The sequence below is a fragment of the Aotus nancymaae genome, unplaced genomic scaffold (assembly GCF_030222135.1).
Source record: "Aotus nancymaae isolate 86718 unplaced genomic scaffold, 86718_ANA_hifiasm-v0.15.2.pri h1tg000020l, whole genome shotgun sequence".
NCBI classification, from domain to species: Eukaryota; Metazoa; Chordata; class Mammalia; order Primates; family Aotidae; genus Aotus; species Aotus nancymaae.
The window spans coordinates 53,138,980-53,153,668 of NW_026988432.1; the positions used below are offsets into that span (position 1 = coordinate 53,138,980).

The 14,689-nt window shown below is 44.1% G+C and overlaps 1 protein-coding gene across 3 annotated transcripts in view; it reads left to right on the top strand.

Annotated features, from left to right (window-relative positions):
- ANKRD29 (ankyrin repeat domain 29) overlaps positions 1-14,689 on the top strand; it is a 58,612-nt gene that overhangs the window by 14,651 nt on the left and 29,272 nt on the right. For all 3 annotated transcript variants that reach the window (XM_064379333.1, XM_064379335.1, XM_064379334.1), the window contains exons 4-6: positions 5,478-5,576; positions 10,354-10,452; positions 14,538-14,636. In XM_064379333.1, coding sequence (XP_064235403.1) covers positions 5,478-5,576; positions 10,354-10,452; positions 14,538-14,636 — 297 coding nt within the window. The remainder of the gene's footprint in view (positions 1-5,477; positions 5,577-10,353; positions 10,453-14,537; positions 14,637-14,689) is intronic.

Here is a 14,689-nt window from a genome sequence, read left to right on the forward strand (position 1 = left end):
CCTGACAGACAATTCAATGTGCATAAAATTCTCTTTGAAACAACTGAGAAAAGCAGCTAGAAGAAGAGAGAAGTATTTGATTTCTAGCCAGTCTATGGTTTTTATGGTTTTATATTTATCCATGTGGTTCCAATTGCTCAACTAATCTTGGAGATGAAACTACAGAGAACAAAAGCCTTTGAAGATTTACCAAAGTATACTCAGCTTAAAGGTAATCTGTGTGGCTCAAATGATGGTGCTATGTAAGTTCCTGGCAGCCCCTGAATTTCCTGGGACTGTGCCAGTCTGGGCCAAGAGGGCTGCCAAGTCAATGTCGCAGACCCCAGCCTCCTGCACCAGTGTTGGAAGCTAGAAGAGTGACTTGCAGTGCTTTGAAACTTAATCCTATGGCAGACTTCTGCCTTGATCCATTGTTAATCCTTGATCCACTTTGCAGTATCAGAATATTTGTCTCCTAAAAAAACTACCTGCCACTCCTTGCTCAGGTTGGCTGTCTAAATACACAGAGCTTGCTAGAGAGACAAACTGGAAGCTAGTGTTCCTGAAAGACTATTGCTTTAAAGAACCCACATTGGCTGATGACACCTTTCAGGCATAGGAGCTACAAATGCAGTTGGCATGATTTCCTGAGTTTGTGTAGTAAGGCACATGTATGTAAAACTTTCATTCACATTCAAGACCAAGGTCTAGCTCCTATTATCTACAGATTGCTGCATTAAGGTACAGAATGATTGATAGTATGTATGGTCTAAAATTGGCTCAAACTGCTATAATAATGATTTATATAATTAATGTATCAGGAAAGCTTATTGAAAAACAAATCCTTTTTCTTACTAAAGAAACAACTCCTAGAAAAGACCTTTGGTAGCCTCTGAAATGTAATGTCTATTGAGAAGGTGAGAGTTTTCCTATTCTAGCCAAATTTCTTCCTCCAGAACTGTTGACTCCCTAAGGTTTCTGGAACCTGGCATCCTCAGCTGTAACAAAGCAGTGGGAAGATGCTTCCCACTTATTTCTGTGAGAACCAAGGAGAAAATCACACTTGCATTGCAGACAGAAAGACCCTGTGAATGGTCACAGTGCCTGTGCCTTCGTGGGGCAGAGTCTCATGATGCCTGTGCCTTCCTGGGGCACAGCCTGATATAGTGGGTTGTATCTATCTGGGAAGGTGTTACATGTTCTGCCTCAGTGGTAGTGTTATCAGCACCCTAGATTCTTGTAATCTCCCAGGATAGAAGTCAAGAGAGATCATCAGATAGCAAAGAGAAAGTTTATTTAGCTTGTGCATGAGGGAACCAGGTTCCATTATGGAAAGAAAAAGGGTTGGCTTCCCCCCAAGAGAAGTATGTGGGTTCGTTTTATAGGATCTTTTTATAGGGAAGGGTTTAGTCGGGGCATGTATAGGAGGGGTTTCTGTAGCACTTGCACAGTAGCTCAATATGCTTTTTATGCATCACATGTAACATTAGCATTTTAAATCTCCACCTTCAGGCATGATTTTAGCATTAAGATAAGGAAGAGGTGACTATAAGTTGAAGTTGAAGTCTAACTGTGCATGCGGGGCCCCGGGAAGTCCCTACCCACCTAAAGTGAGAACTTGTAGTTTAGTTTCTTGGGTCTTTTGTTGCTGATTGACTGTCACAGGATCCTTAGGATGTCACTTTGCCAGCTGGAAACCTCCGTGGCCGGCAGTGCCTTCTGCCTGAGTGTTGCTCAGGCCCGCTGGGCTCATTCTGCCCTCTTGGCCCAGCAGCCTGCTCTCAGTTCATGCTACCAGCCCAGATTCCACGCCTGCCAAGGGCAAGCCAGGTATGTGAGCAAGCATGGGGTCCAGCCGCTGTGCACAATCAGGCATGCCGGCTGTGGCGAGGCAGGCAGCTCCAGGCATTGGCACAGGCACCAGCTCTGTGTGAGGCTGCAGCTGGACCATGCATACCCCAAGTGGCTTCTACCATAGGCACCAGGGAACATGGTGGTGCCTGGAAGCTTGGAGATGCCAGAAACCACAGACCCCCAAAGAGGGTGTCACAGCCCTGGTTTGGGGAGTCCCTAGGTCTGGGTTCCACAAAAGGCCACAGCTCCTCACTCCTGTTCACCTGCAATGTGGTGAGCAGGGGGCTTGTTTCAGCCCTGTTTGTTTATAAACAGGGTCATTCAGCAGGTCCTGAATTCTTGTCTTGCATCCAAGAAGAATGAGGTATGCAAACAACTGGAGGGTGAGCAAGGTGGAGAGGAGCTTCACTGAGTGACAGAACAGCTCTCAGGAGACCCAAATTGGGTAGCTCCTTTCCACAGACAGGTCATCCTGACAATTTGAGGAGACCTGAAATGGATAGCTCCATCCCATAGCTGGTAGTCCTGACCTCTGTGTCCAGCTCTGAGTGGACAGGAGACACACAGTGGGTAGATCCTTCCAGCAGCTGGTAGTCCAGACATCTGTGTGAGTCTGGCTGAATCAGGGGTTTTTATGGGCTCAGAAAGGAGGAAGTGTGTGTTAATTGGTCCGTGGGCAGCCATGGGTAGGAACCTGTCTGCCTCCCACCATCAACATGCCATCCAGACTGTTCCTGCCAAGGGGTGCCTACAGGCCCACACCTAGCTGCCCTCAGCCCCTTGGCCTCCCTCCTGTGCTTGTTGGCACCCAAAGTCCAGAGGGGACCAAAGTGGGGGGGCTGGGCTGGCATGTCAGCACCACCTCAAGCACGCATACCCCCAGCCAGGTCATGACAGACAGTACCCGGGCTCGGCTACAACTTTGCTCCACACCGGAGCAGGTGCCGGGAGTGGGAAGAGGCCAGGGAGAGAGAGCAGGCACTTCCAAGCCTGCAGGGGCAGGGGGTGGGGGCTTCCCAGGCCCAGAGAACACAGGGATGCCCAAAACCAGAGCCGCAGCTGGGCATGGCTGCTCCCACCCAGCCAACTCATTAAGGGGTGGGGGCTCCCACCTGCTTCCAGCTCCCACTGGACCCGAAAAGCATCCAACCCCAGCTGCAACTCCTCTGCAGCATCCTGCATCTTCACAGCTGCTGCTCCAGACAGGTCACTGCTGCCATCAGCAGGAAGTTAGGCAAGCTATAGCTTGAGTAAGGGGCTTTTTTTTTCTAGACCACATTAAAAAACAAGCAACCAGGTGGGTGGATCCTGCCTGTCTCAGTGGGTCTTATTGTCCTCACTCCCATCCCACACATGCATGCATACACACACACATATGCTTTTCACACATGAGTGAGACCTATCACCTTAACATCTTTGGGTAAACTGTGGAAAAAGGGGTTTCTTTTCACTGTGCCTGGTGAAGAGTAGTGTTAGCTTTGTCCCAAGCTCCAAGCTCAGAAGTGAAGAGTATCACTACAGGAAAAATGTATGTTGCCCACAAAAATGGTATCTTGATTTTGCTCATATTACACAATGGTTTGGATACCAATCTTTGAGCAGGCTTGCAAAAGTAGATAAGAAGCATGCTAAAAACTGTGTCTCAGAATGTCATGATCAGTTTAAATGTTGGAATCAGGCTGTTTCTTGTTATTATGTCCCATTTTATGAAATGTTTTGAGCTGATTTTTACTCTGGGCTTGCACAATTGGAGAAGTTTGTGGGTGAATTACTTATTTTCCTTCTTGTACAAGTAGTCTTCTACCCTGGGGCACTAAACTTTGTAATTGGAATTCTTCCCTCTGTCAATGAATGCTTGTGTTTACCAAACACTATAACAAATATCTTTAGATTTCAAGGGCTGCTGTAACAAATTAGCACAAATGGGTGGCTTCAAACATTAGGAATTAATTCTCTCAGATCTGGAGCCCAGAAGTCCAAAATCAAGGTGTGGGCTGTACCACACTCATCCTGGAGGCTCCTGGGGAGATTCCCTTCCTTGCCTCTTCCAGCTTCTGGTGGCTATCAGCACTCTCCTCATGGCCACAGCTCTCCAGTCTCTGCCTATGTGGTCACATTGCCCTCTCTCTGGGTCAAATATCCCTCTGCCTCACATTTTTTTTTTTTCGGTCTTTTTTGAGATAGACTCTTGCTCTGTTGCCCAGGCTGGAGTGCATTGCATTATCTCGGCTCACTGCAACCTCTGCCTCCCGGGCTTAAGTGATTCTCCTGCCTCAGCTTCCCAAGTAGCTGGGATTACAGGCATGTGCCACCACGCCCAGCTAATTTTTGTATTTTTAGTAGAGATGGGGTTTTACTATGCTGGCGAGGCTGGTCTCGAACTCCCAACCTCAGGCAATCTGCCCACCTCGGCCTCCCAAAGTGCTGGGATTACAGGTATGAGCCACCATGCCTGGTCATCCTCTGCCTCTCTTTTTAAAAAAATATTTATTGTTTTTCATTGTGGTAAAATGCATATAATGTAAACTTTACCCTCTTAGCCATTTTTAAGTGTACAGTTCAGTCTTATTAAATACATTCATAATGTTGTACAATCACATCACCATCCATCTATCTCTATAACTCTTTTCATTTTGTAAAACTACAACTCTGAATCCATTAAATAATAACTTCCCATATTCCCCTTTCCCCCCGGCCCTGGCAACCAGCATCCTACTTTCCGGTTCTATGACTCTGAACCGTTTAGATATCACAATAGGCCAGGTGCAGTGGCTCATGCCTGTAACCCCAGCACTTTGGGAGGCCAAGGTGGGCAGATCACTTGAGGCCAGGACTTCAAGACCAGCCTGGTCAACATGGTGAAACTCTGTTTCTACTAAAAACACAAAAATTAGCCAGATGTGGTGGTGTGCACCTGTAATCCCAGCTACTTGGGAGGCTGAGGCATGAGAATCACTTTAACCTGGGAGGCGGAGGTTGCAGTGAACTGAGATGGCACCACTGCACTCCAGTCTGGGTGACAGAGCAAGACTATCTCAAATGAATGAATGAATGAATAAAAGATCTCACAGTAGAATCATATATAGTTGTTGGTCTTTTGTGACTGGCTTATTTCACTTAGCATAATGTTATCAAGGCTCATCCATGTAGCATATGTCAGAATTTCCTTTCCTCTTTAGCTAAGTAATGGTCCATTGTATGGATATGTCACATTTTGCTTGTCCATTCATCCATAGATGGACACTTAAATGGCTTCCACATTTTTAGCTATTGTGAGTAGTGCCTCTGCCTCACTCTTAGGACACTTGTCATTAGATTTAGGACCCACCCAGATAACCCTGGATAAGCTCTTCTCAAAACCCTTAACTGAATCACGTCTTTTGCCATAGAAGGTAATATTCACAAGTTTCAGGATGAGGGCAAATCTTTTGAGGAGCCACCATTCATCCTGTTTCACTAAAAATAAAGTTTTCCTTTTCTTTTGTCACTTCTCTGACCAAAAAATAAGAATCTGTTGAAATGTAGCCCCTTCCTAGGCGAGAAGGTTTATATGCAAGGATATTGTTTTGCTTTCTTTGCAGATGTTCAGTTCAAATGTAATATAACCAAATGTCTTTTAAAACTAGCCTCTCCCTCTCTCCCAGTCAGGTACAACTGCCCTATTCTTTGCCGCCCAACAAGGCCATAATGATGTCGTGAGATTTCTCTTTGGATTTGGAGCATCCACTGAATTTAGGACCAAAGTAAGATAACCTTGATTTTGTATTCTGAAGAATTTTAGCAGCCATAGGTATTGCTTTTCTCTTCATCTATGGTACAACTTTGTGTTTTCCTTTTTACAAGATTTCAAACCTAAGTAAGTGGATTTCCTTAAGGTTACTAGTAATGGTTCAGGGTAGTTCTAAGGGTTTGAGTCAAAACATGACATTTTTACTCTGGGTTCACAATTGGAAAATTTTATGGGGAATTATTTATATCCTTTCCTGAACTGATACCTTTCTACTGTAGAACACTAAATTTTGTAACCAGGAGGGGCACAGTAGCAGTGGCTTTCTAATTTTCCCTGTTTCCGTGTGCTTTTTCCCACTTAAGATTAATTTTGATACTGTGATAGGAATTGTTGGAAGAATTAATCTGATCCTACTAGATCTGAGAGATTTCTAAAGAGGGTGGTTTGGCAGGCAGCTTACTTTGATGAGCTATCCTCACTGAAATATATAATACATAGTTACAGTTTATATAGTTGGGAAACTATATAGTGGTTCTTCCTTTAAAGAAGTAATTGGCCAGGTGCGGTGGCTCACACCTGTTATCCCAGCACTTTGGGAGGCTGAGGCAGGCAGATCACTATGTCAGGAGTTCGAGACCAGCCTGACCAATATGGTGAAACCCTGTCTCTACTAAAAATACAAAAAACATTAGCCAGGCATGGTGGTGCACGCCTATAATCCCAGCTACATAGAAGGCCGAGGCAGGAGAATCTCTTGAACCTGGGAGGCCAAGGTTGCAGTGAGCCGAGATCTCGCCATTGCACTCCAGCCTGGGTGACAGAGCAAGACTCCATCTCAAAAAACAAAAAGAAGTAATTGATTTTCATTTTTGACATACAGATAAGAAAGCTGAGACTGTAGAAAGGTCAATTTCATGTTCACAGTATGATTTTACATGATAAAATTTTGTAGTAGCAGAATTTGAACTGCCATAAGATTTTTGTAATCGTCAGTTCATTTCTAGCTTAATTATAATTTTTAAATTCCTGAAAATATGCCCAAGTTGGAAATTTTTAGGTTTTTTTAGTTAATCCTTTCGGTGTACTATTCAGATATCAAGGGAGTTTCCAGTGGGAATGGTAACTACTGGAGCTGGCCAAGGTGGCTCGTGCCTGTAATCCCAGCACTTTGGGAAGCTGAGGCAAGAGAATAGCTTGAGCTCAGGAGTTCAAGACCAGCCTGGGCAACAAAGCGAGCCCTTGTCTCTATTTGAAAAGAAGAAGAAGAAAGAAAGAAAGGAAAAAAGAATTTGCTGGGTGTGGTGGCACATGGCTATAGTCTCAGCTATTTGGGAGGCTGAGGCGGGCAGATCACTTGAGCTTGAGAGGTCAAGGCGTCAGTGAGCCATGGTTGTGCCACTGCACTCCAGCCTGAGTCACAGAGGAAGGCCCTGTCTCAAAAAAATTAAAAATAAATAAATAATAACATTCTAACCATTAAGTAGATGTGAATTTCATATAAGGTTTTGTCTTTTCTAAAACCTGCTCTTGTACTATGTATATGCCTCCAAATGTACTGAGTATAACATACAGTAATACTATATATTTTTGTGCATTATTGTTTAATTTTCTATTATAAAAGTGATGTGACTAAAAATAGAAAGTAAAGTTCTATGAACCTAGATCTCAACTCTTTGAACTAAGGTCACAATGATCATGAGTGACGATATGACTGCTTCAGTCTGCTTGGTTAACAAGTTAATACTGACTAAAGCCTTTGTGTATGAGCTAGTTTGTACTATCCCAGAAATCCATGGAACATGGAACCCAGGATGAGCAATTCTGCAGGTTTTCAAGAGCTTTCAGCTGCAGGTATCCAAGAGCTTTCCATGGGAAGAAGAGAGGGCTGAGAGGCTTTGAGTTTTAATATGATCCTATCATCAAACTTTGCTTCAACAATTGTTTTCGTTGTTACTAAATCTATATGCCCCAAAACTGTGTTTTTAAAAATAAAAAAGGCTGGGCATGGTGGCTGACACCTAGCACTTTCGGAGGCTGAGGCAGGTAGATCACTTGAGCCCCGGAGTTCAAGACCAGCCTGGGCAACATGGCGAAACCCTGTCTTCACCAAAAATACAAAAATTAGCTAGTCTGGTGGCATGTGCCTGTAGTCCCAGCTACTTGGGAGGCTGAGATGAGAGGATCACTTGAGCCTGGGAGGTCAAGGCTGTAGTGAGTCATGATTGCGCCACTGCACTCCAGCCTGGATGACAGAGTGAAACCCTGCCTCAAAAAAAAAAAAAATTAAAAATTAAATAAAAGAGGCTGGGGGTGATGGCTCACACCTGTAATCCCAGCACTTTGGGAGGCCAAGGTGGAAGGATTGCTTGAGACCAAGAGTTAGAGACCAGCCTGGGCAATGTAGCAAGACCCTATCTCTATAAAGCATTTTTTAAAAAATTAGCCAGGTATTGTGATGCCAGTTACTCAGGAGGCTGAGGTGGGAGGATTGCTTGAGCCCAGGAGTTCCAGACCAGCTTGGGCAACATAGCATACCCCATCTATACAAAAAGTAAAAAATATTTTAAAAGCCGGCCCAGTGGCATACACCTGTAGTACCAGCTACTCAAGAGGCTAGGACAGGAAGATTGCTTGAGCCCAAAACTTCAAGGCTGCAATGAGCCATTATTGCACCACTGCAGCCAGCCTGGGCAACAGAGCAAGACCCTGACATACATACAGAATTAAAAGTTAGCAGTTCTGTGAGAATCATCATATTTTATCTTTTCTGTTACTTTATTGGGCAAAGAGCTAGGAAAAGTGACAGGACAAAGCTTAGAAATGGTGCTTATTCCTGCTGTTATGCAATTTAGTGATGCCTTCCCACCACCACCATCCACCACCAGCCTCAGCCTTCAGTCTCTTTCCTCTCCATTCCCCACTCTTCAAAGTCCATCTCAAGCACCCTCCCCCACCACAGAGCCTGTCGCTGGGGAAGCCCTACCCAGCCACATCACATGCAGCCCCGTGGGATATTACCTGCCTATGAACCCGAGACCTCTTATAGCAGTGTTTCTCCACATGAGGTTCACCTGCCACCTGCCCACACAATCAACCCACATGACTGGCCAAAAGGCATGTTTCTGGATCTCACCCCAGACCTACTGAAGGCGGGGCTGAGGGTGGGGCTCTATGAGTAGGCATTTTGAACAAACACCCTATGCCCAAATTTAGAAACTACAATATCTTACATTTATGACTCATATTTTAGAACCAGATTATGTGTTTTTGAATTATACTTAGCTCAGATGTCCAGTTCAAAGAGCCAAACAATTCAACAACCATCGATGGGAAAAGAGAATGCCTTAGCTGTAGCACCTGAGAAAAACCATTAAGGGTTTTAGTTCACCACAAACTCAATGAGTGAGCAACGTGATGTGGTTGGTAGAAAAGCTCATTCTAATTTAGGCTGCAGAGATCAAAATAGAGTAGATGGAAAACAGTAATATCCCATTCCACATCATTCTAATTTAGGCAGCAGAGATCAAAATAGAGTAGATGGAACACAGGAATATCCTATTCCACATCAGAGCACCTGTACTTTACAGTGTTCTGCTTAGTTGGTTTCTTTTTTTTTCCTTCTTTCTTTCTTCTTTTCTGACACAGGGTCTCGCTCATCACCTAGGCTGGGGTGCAGTGGTACGATCTTGGCTCACTGCAACCTGCACTTCCTGGGCTCAATCAATCCTCCCACATCAGCCTGCCAAGTTGCTGGACTACAGGTGCATACTGCCACGCCCTGGCTAATTTTTGCATTATTTGTAGAGATGGGGTTTTGCCATGTTCTCTGGCTTCTGCTTACTTTTAAGGGCCACACTTTTAAAGAGGCCTGGACAAATTGGCCCATGTTCAAAGGAAAATAGTAGGATAGTGAGAGACACACAGAATGTGCCATAGCTATCTGCTCTTTTAATGGGTGCAGATCTTGTCCTATGAGGGCAATGGCCCCAGAGGGTTACACCATAAAAACACTTTAATCTCAGTGGCCTACCACTGGTTTACATCACACAGAGAAGATGGTGTTTGCCAGGCGAGTCTCTGGCCAGAAGCCCTAGGAGACTTTTCCAATGGTTCCAAGAACTGACAAGACTTGGTACAGATTTTCTGCTCTGTGTTTCTCATATTGAGAAGCAAACAGATGATTCTGCATTTGGCATAGGAATTTTCTAAATTAATTTATAATAAATTACTTAGTCAAATAACTGTAATATGTCTCTAGCGAGCCATCCACATATACAACATACCTCTGTCCTTAGGATGAACTCTGCCATAATTATAAAGAAAAAGTAAAAGGGAAAAAAGAGGGAAAGTAGGCTGGATGTGGTGGCTCACGCCTGTAATCCCAGCAGTTTGGGAGGCTTAGGCGGGCAGATCACTAGAGGTCAGGAGTTAGAGACCAGCCTGGCCAACATAGTGAATCCCTGTCTCTACTAAAAATACAAAAATCAGCCAAGCATGGTGACACATGCCTGTAGTCCCAGCTACTCAGGAGGCTGAGGCAAGAGAATCACTTGGACCTGGGAGGCAGAGGTTGCAGTGAGACGAGATCGCGCCACTGCACTCTAGCCTGGGCACTAGAGTGAGGCTCCATCTCAAAAAAAAAAAAAAAAAAAAAAAAGAGGGAAAGTGAGTTTGTTGTTATTATCTCTGGGAAAACTCTTTTCCTAAATTCTGTGTATGTGAGAAGCATCTGCTTCGTGAAATGTGTGCCTACACTGCCTCTAATGTGTTTATACTTTGCATGTCCACAGGATGGAGGCACCGCCCTGTTGGCTGCCAGTCAGTACGGGCATATGCAGGTGGTGGAGACCTTGCTAAAGCATGGAGCAAACATCCATGACCAACTTTATGTGAGTGCATTTCAGGGGGACATTAGGACATTCCTCATCAAGCACAAAATTGCAGTCTAAATTCAGATGCCAAAAATGCTAATTCAAAAATATTTAATGGATAGTAAGACTTTGGTCTGAGTCAAGAAAAATATGTAGCGGACCAGATGGGGATTCTTATATAGAAACCACATATCTGGCCGGGCACAGTAGCTCACACCATGGCTACATGTGAGAACTACCTGTTGTCCAGGCTGTGCCTTCAGAGACTCCAGTTTTGTTGGTCTGGAGTGAGCCTCGAAATTGGTATTTTTTTTAAACCTCCCCAGATGATTCTAATGGGCAGCCAGAGTTGACAATCACTTCTTCACGTATGTCCACAGGACGAGGTCTGGTGGCTCATGCAGTGGCTCCCAGCACTTTGGGAGGCCAAGGTGGGTAGATCATGAAGTCAGGAGTTCGAAACCAGCCTGACCAACATGGTGAAACCCTGTCTTTACTAAAAATACAAAAATTAGCCAGGCATGGTGGTACACACCAGTAATCCCAGCTACTCAGGAGGCTGAGGCAGGAGAATCTGTTGAACCCAGGAGGTGGATGTTGCAGTGAGCTGAGATCGCGCCATTGCACTCCAGCCTGGGCGACATAGTGAGACTCTGTCCCCTCTCCCCGCAACCCCCTATCTCCCGCAAAAATAAAAGAAACCATGTATCTTATTTACCCATCTTTGTTCTCCCTTTTAAATCTATTTGTTATGTGTAACATTTCATGTATCTATACAATTAAGACCTTCAAAAATCGTGTGATACTTATTCATATCATGACAAACCACAAAGCCCAGCATATGGACTTGCTGAAAACCAAAATATACAAAATTTTTCTAAATGTGCTCATTGGATATACAAAAGATACTGTAGTAGTGTTTATGAGGAAGGGCACAAAGAGGAGAAATCTGAGATATTTGGAAGAAAAGTGACACGATGAAGACCTGTAAAATATAGGCATGCTGTTGACCTTTGAAAGGCACCCACTGCTAGTGTGGGTCATTTGCAGCTCACTGGCAATTAGCACATCACCCAAGGGCTTTTTCAATTGATTGTCACTATAATGCCATAGGATTTATGGCAAACATTACTCTAGTTTTGTAGGAAAAAATAGAATATAGGGAGATGAATTGACTTGACAGTCTCCTGGTGAAGATTGGAAAAATTCCTACTTCCAATTATCTACGAACCATATTTTAGGCTGTCCTACAGCTAGACATTTAACCCTTATGCCTGGGGCACTATACTTTCATAGACACGTAATGAGCTGTGCAGGTGTGAACTTTTCCATTTGAACACCCTTTCCAGAGTTTACACGGTTAACCCTGACAAATCACAGGCCTCTTTGAAATTCATAGTAACTAGCCTTACCCTCTGCAGTTCAAGATCCATAATGCTCTGAGCCTGCAACATTACCAGGAGAATGATTGAATTACTTGATAATGATCTAAATAAAGAAGCAATTCTCAACTCTGGCTGCCCATTAGAATCATCTGGGGAGGTTTAAAAAATACCAATTTTGTCTCACCCCAGACCAACAAAACTGGAGTCTCTGAAGGCACAGCTTGGACAACAGGTAGTTCTCACATGTAGCCAAATCTAAGAAACATGGGTCTAAAGGTTAGATATGTCTTTGGCTATATATAGGTAAAGTATATCTGAGAGTGTATGGGGCATATATATATATACACACACACACACACACACACACACACACACACATATACACACTGAGTAGGAAGAGCCAAAGTGTTTGGAAAAGCCCCTTTCCATAGTAAATTCCTCTCTGTTTTAAGGTGACTCAAGAAATTTCATGCATTATAACTCCCATTTTACCTTTACCTTTACCCAAACAATCTAAATATTCCTTAAAAACAATTGAAATATGGGTGGGTGGGTAGAACTGGAACTTGGAAAATTCTTTGAGAGTTAAAAAATTTTAAAAAAGAAATTCCTGAGAGTTTTCAGCAGCTAAGGGCATCATAGACTTTCTGAATATTTTATCCCCATATAAAACATCTGCTTGAAAATCTGTAGAGGCTCACTAATTTCTTAATGATCGCCTTGAGGCCAGTTTGGCAGCTCAGCTGACACCCACCGGAAATCCAGGCCCCTCCACGTGATACACGTGGCTGGACTTGCAGGGACACGTGTCTTCTATTTTTGCTTGAGGTTAGTGTTCCCAGCAGGTGTGGTAATGAGCCGGGTTCGCTAGGTGCTTTCCTCTAGGGTGTGCGCTGGTTTTCACTGTAGTCTGAAAACAATGAAGCTAACCCTGTGCTGTGAATGTTATCAGGCTGAAGTGAGCATCTAGGGAGAAAGCACGCTCTCAGCTGATCGATGTATCTGTTGAAATCACCGAATGGCATGTGTCCAAGAAAACAGCAGAAATGCCCAGAAGACACAGATACTCAGTTAAGACGAAAACTGAAGAGCACTGGAAAAGGGGCACTGGCTTTGGGCTTTATGCAGTATTGGTTTTTTATGTTTATAGGTATTGTTGGTGTCTGCTGGGCTGGCAGAGAGCCACTTTGTGGAGGTTATTTTTAGGGCAGTTTTATTGAAAACATCTTACAGGGTTCTTTTGTTTTATGTATTAGAGACAGGATCATCTGGGTGTGGTGGCTCATGCCTGTAATCCTAGTGCTTTGGGAGGCAGAGGCAGGAGGATCATTTGAGCCCAAGTGTGTGAGACCAGCCTGGGCAACATAGCGAGACTCCGTCTCTACTATAAATTATTTTAAAAAATTAACTGGGCGTAGTGGTGCACACCTGCCTATAGTCCCAGCAACTCAGGAGGCTGAGGTGAGAGAATCACTGGAGCTGAGGAGGTTGACGGTGCACTGAGCCGTGGTCACACCACTACACTCCAGGTCTGGGTGACAGAGTGAGACCCTGTCAAGAGAGAGAGAAAGAGAGAGAGAGTGTGTGTGTGTCTTGTTATGTTGCCAGGGCTGGTCTTGAACTCCTGGGCTCTAGCAATTCCCCCTGCCTCAGCCTCCTGAGTAGTTGGGACCACAGGTGCATGCCACCATACACAGCTGCATATTGTATTTTAATTCTTGCAGAACCCTCATATTGGGGGAACGAGGATAAGGGGACAAGACAGAGAAAAGGTAGGAAAGATCTAATTAAAAGAACATCTTTTACTCCCAATTTTTTTTTTTTTTTGAGGCAGGGTCTCACTTTGTTCCCTAGGCTGGAGTACAATGGCACAAACATGGCTCACTGTAACCTCAACTTCCCGGGCTCAACTGATCCTCCTGCCTCAGCCCACCAAATAGCTGGGACTGTAAGCACGTGCCACCTCACCCAGTTAATTTAAAAAAAAAATTTTTTTAGAAATTTAAAAATACATTAAAAATAAACATGTTTTAAAAATGAGATTTGAGGGATTTGTATATCTAACATTTGGCTCTTCATTGACAAAGGGGTGGAAACATAAAAAGAGATGGAGATGGAAAATTATATTAAATGTGTATATTTTAAATTAATTTTATTTTATTTATGTATTTATTTTGAGACAGAGTCTCACTCTGTTGCCCAGGCTGGAATGCAGTGGCGTGATCTTGGCTCACTGTAACCTCCACCTCCTGGGTTCAAGAGATTCTCCTGCCTCAGCCTCCCTAGTACCTGAGATTACAGGTACGTGGCACCATGCCCAGCTAATGTTTGTATTTTTATTTGTTGTTGCTTCTTTTTCTTTTTCTTTTTTTTTTTGAGATGGAGTTTTGCTGTTTCGCTCAGGCTGGAGTGAAGTGGCACAATCTCAGCTCACTGCAACCTCTGCCTCTGGGTTCAAGTGATTCTCCTGCCTTGGCCTCTGGAGTAGCTGGGATTATAGGCACCTGCCACCATGCCCGGCTAATTTTTTTTTTTTTTTTTTCAGTAGAGACGGGGTTTCACCATGCTGGCCAGGCTGGTCTCCAACTCCTGGATCCACCTGCCTCGGCCTCCCAGAGTGCTAGGATTACAGACATGAGCCACTGCGCCTGGCCTAATTTCTTTTAAAATAAATGTGAAAGATAATGTTTTTCATGCTTTTAATTTGTTCTCTCTCAGGATGGAGCCACTGCCCTCTTCCTAGCTGCCCAAGGTGGTTACTTGGATGTTATTCGATTACTGCTGGCTTCAGGAGCAAAAGTCAACCAGCCAAGGCAGGTAATGTCCACTGTTGACATTTGCCTGAGCACATAGAGCATGGGGCAAGGAGG